The following is a 15641-nucleotide window of genomic DNA, read 5'->3' as shown; positions in this document are numbered from 1 at the left end:
AAGGACAAATACTCTATGTTATAACTTATACTCTATGTTATAACTTAAAGAAACTCATGCTGCCTCAGTGGGGTCTCCTAGGAGGTGAATTAAGAGACTGACTGCAGACATGGCTGTTGATGCCCCTTCTGTTCTGTGGCATGAGGGGGCGGGGTCGGGGGAGGGGGTACTAAGAGAAAGCTGTCTTCTAAACCCCTCCTTCCTTCCTGCAGATATCCCATATCATCCGAGAGATTCGCCAGTTTCAACAAACTGCCTACAAAATAGAGCACCAAGCAAAGGTAAGCTGGCAGCATTTTCAGTCACTTCCGCTTTTTCACAGGTGCTCTGGCTGCACTGCCTTCCTTCCTGCCTTTTCCGCTCCACACCCAACCACCTTCTGCCCCTGAGTTCCCTGGGCCCTCTCTTTTAGGAAACCCTCCCTGTCCCCTGTCCCCTGACCCTCCCTGAGTTCCCCCTCCTTTGGACTGCGCCTGTGCTAATCTTGCAGCTCCTGTCTGATTTTTACCTGCAATGGGATGGTTTATAATCATGTCTGACCTCCCCTGAGGCAGGAGAGGCAGTGTTTATCAGATCTTTTCAAAATGCTCACCAGTTTCAAAACTCACAGCTAGAAAGGGCACACAGCAAAAAGTCCCCCAGCCTCCAAGTTCCCCTCCCAAAGCCAACTGTATCACCCTTTTTTTCTGTGTGTGTGCAAACACACCCCAACTTTTTTTTACTATAATGTATACTATAGCATACTATACATTGCTTCAGCATCATTCTTTTTTCCCTAAATAACACATCTTGGAGATATTTCCTGTTGAGGCAGAGGCATTCTCCTTCTTCCTTACGGCTGCAGAGAAATTCATGTATTTATTCGATCCTCTATACTGATGGACATTTAGGTTGTTTCAGTCTTTTGCTGCTATAGGCAAGGTGGGGAAAAAACACCTTGTACATTCGGTAATCAGAGAGTGCTGTGAGAGTGTGAATCCAGGGGCCTGTATTGGGGTTGGGGGACAGGGCCCAAATGAGAAGCACAGAGGCCGCAGATGGCTGCTATGAGTAGCCTCAGACAAGCCTGAACCAGGTGGGACTGTGGGCTTCTAGAAGGCTCTGGGAGCCATGTCCTAAGGAGAGTGGGAAGCCCTGAAAGGAGCTTACAGGACTGGATTAATATGCATTTTTTAAAAGATGGTGGGGCTGTATGGAGAGAGGTTGGCATGTTAGTCTCATTTCACTACTCAAACCCTGTGCCGTTAGCCCCATTTTACAGTTAAAATAACTGAGATTTGCTAATCCAGACTCTGGCTCCGAATCCTATGACTTTTTTACGCTGCCCAGAGATGTATTTGCTTCCCATCCAGCTTCTTAACCTCCTAGTTTGCAGTTCACAAAAAATATCCAGCTCCAGACACACTCCTGAGCATACCAGAAAATCAAGCTCTTGGTATTTTTCCCTTCTACTTTCCTTTGTGATAGACTTGCCCTGTTTCCTGCCATGTTCTGTGAACTCACTATCTGTCTAATAGCTGATAGCCACAAAGAGAAGAAAAATCAGTGGGTTAACCAATTGTGCCACTTCTTCCTGGTTCATTCATTCGCTCAAGTATTTACTGAGCGTGTACTCTGTGCCAGGCACTGTATTAGGCCTCGGCCCCTTCTTAAACTAGCCCTCGAGCTCCATATGCAATACAAATAAATGTTACTGCCCTTCACACTCTTTTCCTTAACAGCTTTGCAGTGGTGGTATTTGCTGCCAGTCTCCTGCTAAAGCAAAATTTTTAGGGAAACAAATGCTCATGACGGAGGAAACTAACTAACCAGTCTGCTGATTCCCAGAGTGTTTGGGAGGGTTGAGATTTTGGGGTCTAGAAAGGGCTGTTCACAGGAAGCGACTAGCTATTTATAAAAGTCTGGTCTATTTCACATGGCTGTAAAATCGCCACGTCTTTATCAGTGGATATGGGTTAATCTAGACGGTGGTATCTGAGGTTGTCTTCCTAGAGGTGCTGGGTGAGAGCCATTAATCAATCAGACACAATAATCACTTCATCTGTGACTGATGATCAGCATCCTAGGAAGCCGGTTCTGTCCCTCACAGTAGCAGAGGGTCCATTAGCAAAGATGCTCGCGACAAAGACTTGATTTTTCTCAAGCAGCTATCAGAAGATTCCCGATTACGTGCTAAGAAATATAATGTGTTTTCTTCTTTCTGCTCTGAGTTTCTGTGGAAAAACATGAAGCTTCGGCTCCAAACAACGTGACAAGTCAATGAGCCTTGGAAAGATTCTTTTCGAAGGGCGGGTGGGGTTTGCCTATGAGATGTGGGCTCTGATCTCTCATCGTACATTTAACACACAGGAATCCAGCAAAACACCTGGGAGCAGTGTGAAGTGGGGAGGGAGGAGGAAGGAGAGTAATCGAGTCCACGTGGTGACTCTTCCTGATTTTCCACTCTGAGATTTTGCCCTGGAGTGGGCCTCGTGAGATGAAAAATAAGGGAGGCTCTTTCCTTCCACGGCCTCAGTTTCCGCTGTCTTCTCTTGGGTGAATCTCTCTCGGCGTTACATAAACCTGGTGTTTAAGTACGTTTTTCCAACATACAGAAACATTGAAAGAATTGTGAACACCCGTACATCCACTACCTAGATGCTACAATTGACATTTTAGATATATAGATAGAGATGATTTTTTAATATGAGCCCAAAATATTTCACCTAATGTTCAACCAAAGAAACGGTGGTCAAGAGTAATTTTGACTATATGTGATTTTATATTACTATGAAGACAAAAAAGGCGAAAAATAATACTAAGAAAAATAATGCAAAGACACAACACTGCTTAATGCATCTTTGCCTCTTGTGCAAGCCTGACGCCCCTCCCTGCCTCCACCCTAGTGCCTGATTCCCGGGAGACACCCGACGTCCACGTAGTATTATGGCGGTCCCATCGCCCTGCCATTCCTTTTTCTCTTTTCCTTTTCTCAGGTAACCCAATATTTACTGGACCAATCTTTTGTAATGGACGAAGAAACTCTCTACAAGTGTTCTCTCCGAATAGAACCAAAACTCCCCACCTGAAGCTCCCCACCCAGCCCGCCGCCATGGACACATGCTATATGATATTGTACATAGTCGTTTGGTTTCTCTGGATTTTCTTCTTTAGTATGTGCTTCTCCAAGAATACAAATCCGTTCTTGTTCTTAGATTCCTGTAGAACCAAAATATGAATCTCTGCACCGGTTAGGACTTGGTCCACGCACCCCGCCCCTCGTTTCCTGCAGTGCCTGTTTCTTTGAAACAACTGTACTCTTAGTCTGTTCTTCCCAGCCCCTCACTCTCCCCCAAAGGGAAAACAGAATCTGTGCATACACGAATCTTTGGCACCAGTCCTGCTTCTGTCCGTCCCCAGCCCAGGCCCCTGGGTTGAGTTGGCCACCCAGCATCCTCCGGCATGTTCCATGTAGCTGTTATAACAGGGTGGGGGGTAGGGGGGAGGCGGGAGGGGGAACCGTACCCTGAAGTCCAGTCATCGACAAATCTTCCCGCTGATGGTGATGCCAATTTCCAAAGCAGCTTTTTCAGCCAAAATCGCAGGTCTCAAAACTCCGTGTCTCCCAGTGACCTGGAGGGAAAGGAGTCCTGTCCGCTGAGACCCACGCCCTGCAACACCGAGGCCACCACCTCATTCAGGCACCACGTCGCTCCTGGCTCTGAGAATAAAACCAGGTAGCACGACTAGCAATCTCGATAACCCTGGACGAGGCCCTGGAACTTCCTGAGGAAAACAAAATCACAACACAAAGTCATGTCGACTTCTGCCGACGGCTGCCCAGCATTCACTGCAAGTCGGGAACACACAAAAATGTCACTTTTCCTCTCTGAGCCGCCTAACGGTCACTACAAGCTTACGTTGAGATGCTCCAAGTCTGTATGCCTTGTGAAAAATAGTACCACACTGTAGAATTAGGAAATCAATAACCAAGTGTTTTTATTGCATATACTGTAGTCCTGTCTAAATGCCTTCTAGCAGGAATATAGTACTGTAGCGCTTATTCTGTGAATATTACCATCTATTTTTTACATTGTACAGTATAGAAAACACAGGTTAACTCTGAAGTGGCAGGCATGCTCCACTCTGACAAACAGACAACTTTTGCTGTGAGCAATACCTAGTGGTATGAGAATTCTATTTCAAGTCCTACAATATTTCAACTTGCAGCTTGTTTGGAAAAAAAAAAAGAAATTTCCATTTTTGTAAAAATATATGTTTCCTGATTACCTCTTGCTAATAAATCTATTCTATCTCAGGGTGAACGGTGGAATTTTGATGGGTTTCATTTATTCACGCAAGGGATGTTTGATGAGCACTTGGTCCTTATCAGGCCCTGGGCTCAGACCAGAGATCTGGAGTGATAAGGGCAGAATCCCTGCTTTTGGGGGGTACTCATAGTCTGTTGATGTTCTCTGTTGCAGCAGGAACAAATAGCTCCAAAACTCAATGTGACGGCTGAAAACAATCTTTCACAGTTCCGTGGGTTGACTGGGCCCAGCTGGTGGTTCTTGCTTGGAGTCCCTTGTGAGGTGCCAGTCACAGAGCAGCTGAGGCTGGAGTCATCTGAAGGCTCGACTGGACGGGGTGTCCAAGATGGTGCTCTCCCGTAGCTGGGGGCTGAGCTGGGGCTGTCAACCAGAGCGTCCACACGTGGCCTCTCCACGTGCCTTGGGCTTCTCACAGTATGGCAGCTGGGTCCGAAGAGCAGCCTTCCAAGAGACTCAGGCAGAAGCTGCAAGGCTTCTTCTGACCTAGGCTCAGAATTCCCAGAACATCACACCCACAGTGTTCTATTGGTCAAGCACGTCACCAAGGCCAGCCTGGTCACAGGGGGAAGAGAATGAAGCACCTCCTCTTGATGGGAAGAGCCACAAAGAATGTGCAGCCATCTTTAAGCTACTAGAGAGACAGACCGTTTGAGCCACGCTGTCACAGGATGGTGCAGGAAGTGCCTTGGGGACACCACGGAGGAAAGGACAGAGGTGGGGATATTGGAAAAAGCTCCACAGAGGTGTGAGGAGGGTGTGGGATAAGTAGGGATGATTTTCCAGAAGAAGGTGGCGGGGAGGGCATGCCAGGCAGGGGGACCAGCAAAATCCCAGAAGCATGAAAGAGTACACTTGTTTGGGGAAGAGCTAATATGGGCGTGCCCTCAGGGAAGGCACCCTGGTCCTCCCCAGACCCCTCCTCACAATCACCCAGGAAGGGTGGGCCCAGAACACGACCCTCAGTGACAGGCATGAGGCCCGCTGGGAGGCAAGACCCATTTCCCTGGGACCTGCAGCCAACAGGCTCCAAGACTGCTTGTTTTCTTCAGACACAGAAAAGCAGTTAAGGTTGCTGGGAGGATTCAGTGTGCTGCTACAAGCTGCTACCCTGAGGTGATGAGCACGGGACAAGCACTTGCTAACCATGAACTATCTGTAGAGCCCTGACTGTTCCAGGTTATCTTAGGCACTGCGGACTTAGCCATGAACAATGCAGTCAAGGTCCCTGCCTTGGGACTTCCCTGGTGGTTAAGACTCTGTGCTCCCAATGCAGGGGGCCCAGGTTCGATCCCTGGTCAGGGAACTAGATCCCACATGCCACAACTAAAAGGTCCCACATACCAGCAACTGAAGATCTGGCGTGCCACAACTAAGACCCGCCACAGCCAAATAAATAAACATTAAAAAAAAAAAAAGGGGGCACCACCAAAAAAAAAAAAATTTCCCTGCCCTCACGAGGTTTACATTCTGGTGGGTGATAACAATGGACAATTTTTTTAAATACCCAGGGCAGCATGACAAGTACCACAAGCACAGTCCAGCAGGGCAGTGTTGAGGCTGCCTGAGGCTGGGACAACTGACCTGAAATCTGGATAATGAAAAACCATGATGCTATCGTTAAAGAGGCTGTGAGGTGAACACTCACCTGAGTGCAGGTGCTCGTGTTCTGGTTGGTGTGAGGCGCTGGGCGATTCTCTGAGGCTTTCTCAGGGCCAGGATTAGGGTGAGACAAGAGAAATGCCCACCTCGGGTGTGAAATATAAGGGACTGCTAAAAAACATAGTCATAAAGGTAACAGTCTAATGCAATATTTTTTAAAAGTCAAAATCAGGGACTTCCCTGGTGGTCCAGTGGTTAAGACTTCGCCTTCCAATGCAGGGGGTGCAGGTTCCATCCCTGGTTGGGGAGCTAAGATCCCACATGCCTCACAGCCAGAAAAGAAAAACATAAAACAGAAGCAATATCGTAACAAACTCAATCAAGACTTTAAAAATGGTCCACGTCAAAAAAATCTTTAAAAAAAAAAGTCAAAATTAATGCAAAAAAATCTGTGAAGAACAAAATATCAATTTTTTCATAAAGACAGGATGGGTATTACTGATTTTTCCTCTCGCCTCAGGTTCCATCCAGTGCGGCTTGACGAGGCTACCTGACCCTTTTACAAGTGAAGTGTAGGATGGCTCTAGTTCCAGAAAGGAAATAGCATTGGTCCAGGCCAGAAGCTCATTCGTGGGGAGGGATGGTGAGCTTGTTTATCCTCCCTGCTTGTTTGTGTTCGGTCGGATGGTTTTGGAGGGTGTCTCTTGATCCCAACCGCACGAAGGAGCTTTTTAAAAGGTCAGTACACAAGAGAGAGATTGCACCTGGTCCTCTAGCATCCTTTGGGGTAAGTGGGTTTCACGATGGCAGATGTGTTGCCCGTTGGCATCCGGCTGTCCCCTCTCCAGCTTTTTGCTCTCACCCTGTGTCTAATGATCACGGTTTCCTTCCCAGCAGCGGCCCTGCCAAGACCTCTCTGGCTGCCGGGGAAGGAGTGTCTGGAGAGGTGGGTGGTGGTTGTCTCGGGTGTCTAGCAGTACCCCCAGACCTACCCTCGCCCCCCCCCCCAAGAATTTACCTAACACCTGGGCGTGCATACCTCGGTAACCAGCATCCCGCCCCGCTCCTGACCTCCTAGAGCTCATGACCCAGCTGAAGAGAAGAAACACGAAGCAAACAGCACTCAGGTTTCTAACTCCAGCTCATGCCTCCCTCCAACCTCCTCAAAAAAAACTACCTAGAAGGTGCCTCCACCTGGGTGCCCTACTGCCACCTTACTCAACTGGACCAAACTGGCCTCATCAACTTCCCCACCACACCTGGGCCTCCTCAGCACCCCTACCCACCAGTCATGCAAGCTAGAAACCCAGAGGTCACCCCTGACTCCCACTTCAAAGGATCACCTAATCCGGGCAATGTTAACCTCCTAGTTATCTTTCCAGCCAGGTCACAGCTCTTCGTTGCCTCTGCCACTACCTTGGATGAGCAATTCTCAGCTTTTTGACCTCAGGGACCCCTCTATACTTGTAAAAACTATTGAGGATCCCCCCCCGAGAAAAAACCATATAACTGGGTTCTATCAGTAGATATAATTGTAGTACTGATTATTTTATTTGAAACTAAAACTTCAGGAGAGTATTTAAATAATTATTTATTAATTCATTTAAAAATAACGATAACACGAGCAATCACACTTCTGGGTATTTGCCCACAAGAATTGAAAGCAGGGTCTCAAAGACATAATCGTACACCCATTTTCATAGTAGCATTATTCGCAATAACCAAAAGGTGTAATCAGTCCGTGTCCATCAACAGATGAATGGATAAACCACACGTGGTAAACACATACAATGGCATGGTATTCAGTCTTTAAAAGGAAAGAAATACAAAAAAAAAAAAAAAAGGAAAGAAATTCTGACACCTACTACATGATGAAGCTTGAAGACATTATGCTCAGTGAAATAAGCCAGTCACAAAAAGACAAACACTGTGGGATTCCACTTATATGAGGTCCCTAGAGGAGTCAAATTCATGGAGACAGAAAGTAGAAGGTGGGTGCCAGCGTTTTGTTGTTGTTGACATTTTCAATATTAAAAAAAAAAACATTCACTGTTGCAGCCCTGATAGCTCTCTTCCAGTATTTTTTAACCATTCCGATGTATCTTGTGGGGATATTTATTCACATCATTTTGCTTAATACATTTCTTTCTACACAAGACTGAATTTAAAAGTCTCTGTAACATTTTCAGTTACAGTGATAACACACTAATAAATTATAAATTAACAAAATCTTCATGTTTGCTTTAAAAAAAATCATTTATCAAATGCTAAACTCCAGATTACCTGGAAAATTAAAGATGCAATTTGCTATAAATCTGGCATCCCAATTAAATTGGAGGAAGGCTTGTTTGAGGAGTTGTTCTTTAATGGGTACAGCGTTTCAGTTTTGCAGAAAGAAAAGTTCTGGAGATAAAGGACAGTGGTGGTTACAAAACAGTGTGAATGTACGTACTTTTACCAGTGCTGAACTGTACACCTTAAAACAGGGAGGATGGCCAATTTTACGTTGCGGGTACTTTACCACAATTGAAAACAAATGTTAAATAACAATCACACGCCTATTATGTGTTGACATAAATAACCTCTTTTTAATGAAGTTACTGAATTTTCCAAAAAAAAATAATTTCATGAGGAAAATGGCATCACTTTACGTTTTCGCCAATCCCTTTAATGTCTGGCTTAATAGAAGGTGGATCCCCATATCATGTACACATCATGTAGCCTTTGGAAAACTCTACTGCACACTCATAAGACAGTAAAGAGTGAAAAAGGCAAATGCTGTCTTAGTATTATTATGAAAGTAGTTTCAACCTTACAAACCCCTTTTGAAAACCACTTTAGACCAAGCCACCAGCATGTCTTGACTGGAGTTCAGTCATCTTTTTTTTAAAAAAATAAATTTATTTATTTATTTTATTTTGGGGCTGTGTTGGGTCTCCGTTGCAGTGCGCGGGCTTCTCAATGCGGTGGCTTCTCTTGTTGCAGAGCACAGGCTCTAGGCGCGCGGGCTTCAGTAGTTGTGGCACGCGGGCTCAGTATTTGTGGCTCATGGGCTCTAGAGCGCAGGCTCAGTAGTTGTGGTGCACGGGCTTAGTTGCTCTGTGGCATGTGGGATCTTCCTGGACCAGAGCTCGAACCCGTGTCCCCTGCATTGGCAGGCAGATTCTTAACCACTGCACCACCAGGGGAGTCCCTGGACTTCAGTCATCTTGCCGTCTCAATCACCCAGTCTTCCTTTTGGGCATTTATCCTTCCTCTAGTCCATTTTCCAGCTATGACCAAAGTGAGCTTTTCAAACACAGATCCGATCATATCATTCTTCTCCTTACAATTCCCTAAGGGCATCAAAGAATGTGATAAAGTTCAAATTCTTCAGTGTGATCTCCAAAGCCCCACCCCATCTCTCCCCAGCCTACTTCCTGTCCCCTCGCTTCCTGGGCTCCAGCCACACTGTTTCCAACCAAGTTTCTTTCCATCTTAGGGCCTTTGCACATACTGTTTCCTCTTTTTCTCTGAGGTCATACTTACCCATCTTTCAGACCTCAACTCAGACACTACCTCCCCAGAGAGATATTTGAAGACAACAACCCCATCGTACATTCTCATGTCTTTTCTTTCTTTTCATTGCATAATTTGTTGCTTAAGTCCTGTCCTCCCCCTACTAAAGTGTAAACTGCACGAGGGCAAAAACACATCTCATTCAACCTCATTCACAGAGCCTGGCATGTAGTGACATTCTACAGAGAATGTTTGTTGAATGAATGAACCACATCTTTGCTGTTCAAATTGTGAACCCTGAACCAGCAACACTGGCATTGCCTGGGAATCTGTTAGAAATGCAGGATCTCAGGCCCCACCTGAGACTTCCTGAACCAGAATCCAAACAACGTCCCCAAGTGATAGCACATGACCATTTTAGAAGCACTGGATTTTTTCTTCTTAATTTTTATTGGAGTATAGTTGATTTACAATGTTGTGTTAGTTTCAGGTGTACAACAGAGTGATTCAGTTATACATATACATGTATCCACTCTTTTTGTTTTATAGATTCTTTTCCCGTATAGGCCATTACAGAGTACTGAGTAGAGTTCCCTGTGCTCTACAGCAGGTTCTAATCAGTTATCTAGTTTATATATAGTAGTGTGTATATGTCAGTCCCAATCTCCCAGTTTATCCCTTCCCCCACCCTTATCCTCTGGTAACCATAAGTTTGTTTTCTACATCCGTAGAAGTGCTGGATTTGAGCAAGCGAACGTCATTCCAGGCCCTGGATATGTCCATATCTTATCCCTGCAACTTCACCACCCTCTATGCCAGTTAGACCACACTCTTGGCTGGTCTCATTACCAATTTTTTATTTTTATCAATATTTTTATTTCAGTCAACACCACTCTTCCTCAAACGTCCTTCTTTCCAGAAGCCTTTACTGATTTTCTCCAGTCAAGGGCTTCATCTGTACCCAACTCAGGTCAATCTCTGCTTCATGTCAAAGACCTGTGTCACTTCCCTCCCATGAGGTTCCACAAGGGTTGGGGTGGTCTGACTCGGCTGGTGTCTCCTGTGGCTCCCAGTACCACGCCTGGCCCGTGAGAGATGCCCTTGTCAGGTCTGATTCAGAGTGGGGCTGCCAGAAGAAGGGAGTGAAAGGAAAAATAAAGTAGATTTCATCAAAATTAAAAACTGTTGTGCATCAAAGAACATTCTCAAGAAAGTTAAAAGACCACCTACAGAATGGAAGAGACTCTTTTTGCAAATGATATATCTGATAAGAGTTTAGTATCCAGAATATATAAAGAACTCTTACAACTCAACAGCAAAAAGACAACAAATCAATTTAAAAATGGGCAAAGAACTTGAATAGACATTTCTCCAAAGAAGATATTCAAATGGCCAATAAGCACATGAAAAGATGTTAGGGACTTCCCCGGTGGCACAGTGATTAAGAATCTGCCTGCCAATGCGAGCCCTGGTCCAGGAAGACCCCACATGCCATGGAGCAACTAAGCCTGTGCGCCACAACTACTGAGCCTGCGCTCTAGAGCCAGCGAGCCACAACTACTGAGCCCACGTGCCACAACTACTGAAGCCCGCATGCCTAGAGCCCGTCTTCCGCAACAAGAGAAGCCACCGCAATGAGAAGCCCGCGCACCGCAACGAAGACCCAACACAGCCATAAATAAATAAATAAATAAATAAACTTATTGTTTTAAAAAAAGATGTTAAACAACATTGGTCACTAAGGAAATGCAAGTCAAAACCACAATGAGATACTAGTTCACACCCACTAAGATGTGATGATAAAAAAACAAAACAAAAACAAAACAGAAAATAACAAGTTTCTGCAAGAGAAATCGTAACCATCATACGTTGCTGGTGGGATTGTAAAATGGTGCAGTCACTGTGGAAAACAGTCTGGCAGTTCCTCAAAAAGTTAAACGATAATTACTGTATAATTCACTAATTCCACTCCTAGTATATACCCAAGAGAAATAAAAACATATGTCCACACAGAAACTTGTACATGAATGTTTACAGCAGCATTATTCAAAATAGCCAAAAGGTAAAAACAACCCAAATATCCATCAACAGATAAATGGATAAACAAAATGTGCTATACATACAATGGAATATTATTCAACTTTAAAAAGGAGCAAAATACTGATACATGCTACAAGTTGGATGAATCTTTAAAACATTATGCTACGTGAAAGAAGCCAGACACAAAAGGTCACAGAGTGAATGGTTCCCTTTATATAGAGTGTTCAGAATAGGCAAGTTCATAGCGTCAGAAAGCAGGTTAATGGTTGCCAGGGGATTGGGGATGGAGGGAAGGAGGGGTGGTTATTTAATGGACGTGGGCTGTTCTTTGGGGGATGATTAAAAAAGTTTTGAAACTAGAGAGAGGTACTGCACAATGTTGCACAGTGTTGTGTAGGCATTAAATGCCTCTGAATTCTACACTTTAAAATGGTTAATTCATGGGACTTCCCTGGTGGTCCAGTGGTTAAGACTCCACGCTTCCACTGCAAGGGCCACGGGTTCCATCCCTGGTTGGGGAACTAAGATCCTGCATTCCACGTGGTGCGGCCAAAAATTAAAAAATAAAAATAAATAAAATAGTTAATTCATGTTATGTGAATTTCACCTCAAAAAAAAAAAAAAGAGAGAGAAAGAACTGAATGTAACTGTCTGCTCATTAAAAAGTGCTCCAGGGCTTCCCTGGTGGCGCAGTGGTTGGGAATCTGCCTGCTAATGCAGGGGGCACGGGTTCGAGCCCTGGTCTGGGAGGATCCCACATGCCGCGGAGCGGCTGGGCCCGTGAGCCACAGCTGCTGAGCCTGTGCATCTGGAGCCTGTGCCCCGCAACGGGAGGGGCCGCGATGGTGAAGGGCCCGCGCACCGCGATGAAGAGCGGTCCCCGCACCGCGATGAAGAGTGGCCCCGGCTTGCCGCAACTGGAGAAAGCCCTTGCACGAACCGAAGACCCAACACAGCCAAAAATAAATAAATAAATAAATAAAGTAGCTATAAAACGCAGCTTTAAAAAAAAAAAAAAAAAAAAAAAAGTGCTCCAGATGTGATCAGAAATTATATCAGTTAATGGGATAACTCTGAATTATATGTATTAAAATGGTTAGTTGTATACTATATTGATTTCACTTCATTTGAAATAAAAAAAAAAACAGTAAAAAAAGAAAGGGGGGCAGGGGGTTGTTCAGAGAGAGTTTCTCAGAGGCACTGTCCCAAACTGGGCCTTGAAGGGCTAGAAACCCAAGGTTTCTAGCTGAGCGAAGAGTGGGGGCCCTGGGTGTCTCAGATGAGGGACAGTCTGAGCGATAGCTGAGCAAGTCTGGTGAGGCGTCTAGGGAGAGAGGGCACCAGGCAGGTGGCAGGTGGGAGGGGTCTGCCGGGGTCCCTGAGTGGCTGGCCGGGGAGTCACCCAGAGGTACCACAACAGGGCTTGATGGTGAAATCAGGCAGACTCCCTCTGGCCCAACCTGACTCTGTTTTCATTCAGACAGCCCCTTATCAGCACTGATCACAGGATATGCCATAATGTATGTTTAGTGTGCAATTACTACCCACACTCAGATCAAGTGACTCATGGCCCAGAGACAGTCAAGGCCCATTTCTTATTCCCGGCACGGGAAGTCAGGTATGTCCTGCTTACACAGGACAGGGTCCTGGCAAACCGGCTGCTCCCCTTCCAGGTCTGGAGCCTCCCCACGGCCCCAGCTGCTGTGCTTTCTCCTTTGGTTCCCGCCAAGCCTCGTGTCCACCCACAAACCCGTACACCCATTCTTGCTTCTCTCCAGCCCTCTCATGGCACCCGGAAGCCTCATCAGGAGGGGAGTACAGCACCTCCAAACCTCTCTCAGCCAGGATCCGAAGCCCCTCACATATCACCTTTAAAGCCACCAGAGTTTTATCGTCTAACTCAATAAATAACAACAGTGACTGCTACTGCTACCGTTTCTGTCCAGCTTGCAGCGTGTCAGGCTCTGTGTCTGAGCTCGAGCTCCTGGGTATTTTTACCTCCATTTCACAGAGGAGGGCAACATACAGGAAACCTGATTTTCAAAATATTTAACCACCGGTATGGCATGAATACTGACCACTCAGACTAACGGCCAAAAGGGTGCAAACTGGCTGAAAATCAACCAGCTCTGCAGGACACTCTCCAAAATAGTAGAGGATAAAGCATAACAGTGTGTGATGCAGATGATTAATTCAGGAGTTCAGGAAGAGGAAGTTTCTGTGGAGGCAAGAGGACAAGGCAGGAGGAAGGGGGTGGAGGTAGGGCTGTGCCCCGGAGAGGGAGCTCACCTGGGGACTGGTGAGCAGTGCAGTGGCCGTGAACGCTGCAAACAGAGCAGGGATGTATCATAGAAGGTCTTAAGTGAAAACAAAGGAGTGTAGACGGGGAGAATGTGTGAACAACAAGTGACTGAAGGAGGCCCTGGAGGCAGACACGCTCTGGGCTCCAGCCCCTGAGTTCCTGCCTCCCCCAGATGCAAGAGTGAAGCCAACCGAACAGGGATAAGTTTCCCCTGCACAGGAGTACAGGGGCTTACAGAAAAGTCCAGAAACTGGTGCTCCGTCATAGGGCCAGGACGAGGGTGAAAGAAATGAGACATACCCCCTCAGGTGCAACATTTAAGGGAGGGCCAAAATACTCAGCCATGATATTTTTATTGCATAATATTTTAATGCAATATTTTAAAATAACAAAAATTAATGCAAAAATCTATGATGAACAAAATATCACACATGAAGAAACAAAACAATGACAGGATCAAACCCTATACTTGCTCAACATAACCTTACTGCATTCACCCCAATCCTGGCCATAATGAAACACAGCTTCTGGACTTTTCTGCAAGCCTTCACACTTTCTTGGTTGTGAATACAGCATCTTCAGGGCTTACAACCAAACCAGTGGTGGTTCCCATGTTCCCTGACTTCTTAGGGGACAAACAATGCCTTCTCATGCAGTTGGAGGACATTGTCAGGCTGACTTCTCTGACTCAGGGCAAGGGAAGTAACCAAGATGGCTAAACAGGATGTCTCCTCATCAACAATGGAACTAGCAAGAGGTCCAACTTCATATTACAATCCAACTGAAGTTGCTCTTTGATGCAGACTTACACACCTCCTGCATTCATTACATTTCCCACTCTACAAACTCTCTGGTCACTCATCTCTATATCCACTGATTCATCCTTCTACCCATCCCCATCTACCCATCCATCCACCCATCCATCCCATTCATCCATCCATCCATCCACCCAACCATCCCACCCATCCATCCATCCTTCCTTCTTTCCAACCAAGCATCCATTTAGCCTTTCAACCATAAAGCCATTTTCCCATATATCCATCCATCCCTACTTCTATCCATTCATCCACTTATGCATCCTTACAGACCGTCATCCACCCAAACCATTTAACCAAACCTCTGCTTACCTACTATGTAAAATCAGCATGTGGGTGTGAAAAGAGCTCCATCACCTACCAGCAGACCTACTTAACTTCTTCAAATCTAATTTCTTCATCGAGAAAGTGGCTGTGTGTATTCTCAAAGAACCTTCACAGGGCTGTTATGAGCATTAAAGAACAAAATCCGTGTAAATGGTAGTTATTGTAAATATTACATTATTATGGCAATTATTATTATTCTTACAAGATGCTAGAGGTAGAGGGCAGAAATATAATAAATCTGGTGAGGGGCCCAGTTTTCCTGCCAGGATGTTGACTCTGACAAGTGATCTGGGAAACCAGTTAAAGCCATAGGTAATAGCTGGGGAGGGGATAACGTTCTGAGGGGAAGAGGGGGATGACCAGCAGATTTGGCCTAAAGAAAAAGGATCAATGGAGGTGGGGTGGGCAATAATTCCTAGAACAGTAAGAAGGAGGCGCTGACTGAGGAGTCCAGGAGCTGTGGTTGGTTGGATGCCTGAGCTCTGCTGATACCTCAGGGAACTCTAGGCCTGGACAATCAGGAAGGCAGGCAGGCCTCCAGGCTCAGTTTCATTCACCTGCTTCCGTGGAGCAGGTGCCCACTCTTGTGGAGAACTCTGGGCTCAGTAAGCCAGGGGTTCAAACCCCAGCTCTCTTACTTATTAGTTGTGGGACCACAGATGAGTTACTTAAGTGTCTCAGTCACCTCATCTATGTCATGGGGGAAAACACCAATAGAATTAAGAAAGTTTATTCATGTAAAGCGCTCGG

At 45.7% G+C, this 15641-nt stretch overlaps 1 protein-coding gene across 2 annotated transcripts in view; it reads left to right on the top strand.

The window, feature by feature from the left end:
• The window catches only part of RASGRF1 (Ras protein specific guanine nucleotide releasing factor 1), a 108024-nt gene extending 103726 nt beyond the window's left edge, over nucleotides 1-4298 (top strand). The window contains exons 26-27 of one of the 2 annotated variants that reach the window (XM_036844318.1): nucleotides 213-281; nucleotides 2976-4298. In XM_036844318.1, the coding sequence (XP_036700213.1) occupies nucleotides 213-281; nucleotides 2976-3068 (162 nt within the window). In that variant the 3' untranslated portion in view covers nucleotides 3069-4298. The remainder of the gene's footprint in view (nucleotides 1-212; nucleotides 282-2975) is intronic. The other variant, XM_036844319.1, reaches the window with a different exon arrangement.
• The last annotated feature ends 11343 nt before the right edge of the window (nucleotides 4299-15641 follow it).

Source organism: Balaenoptera musculus, chromosome 2 (assembly GCF_009873245.2).
Source record: "Balaenoptera musculus isolate JJ_BM4_2016_0621 chromosome 2, mBalMus1.pri.v3, whole genome shotgun sequence".
Lineage (NCBI taxonomy): Eukaryota > Metazoa > Chordata > Mammalia > Artiodactyla > Balaenopteridae > Balaenoptera > Balaenoptera musculus.
The sequence above is the reverse complement of the archived record's forward strand: the minus strand, read 5'-3'. Positions and strand labels throughout refer to the sequence as shown.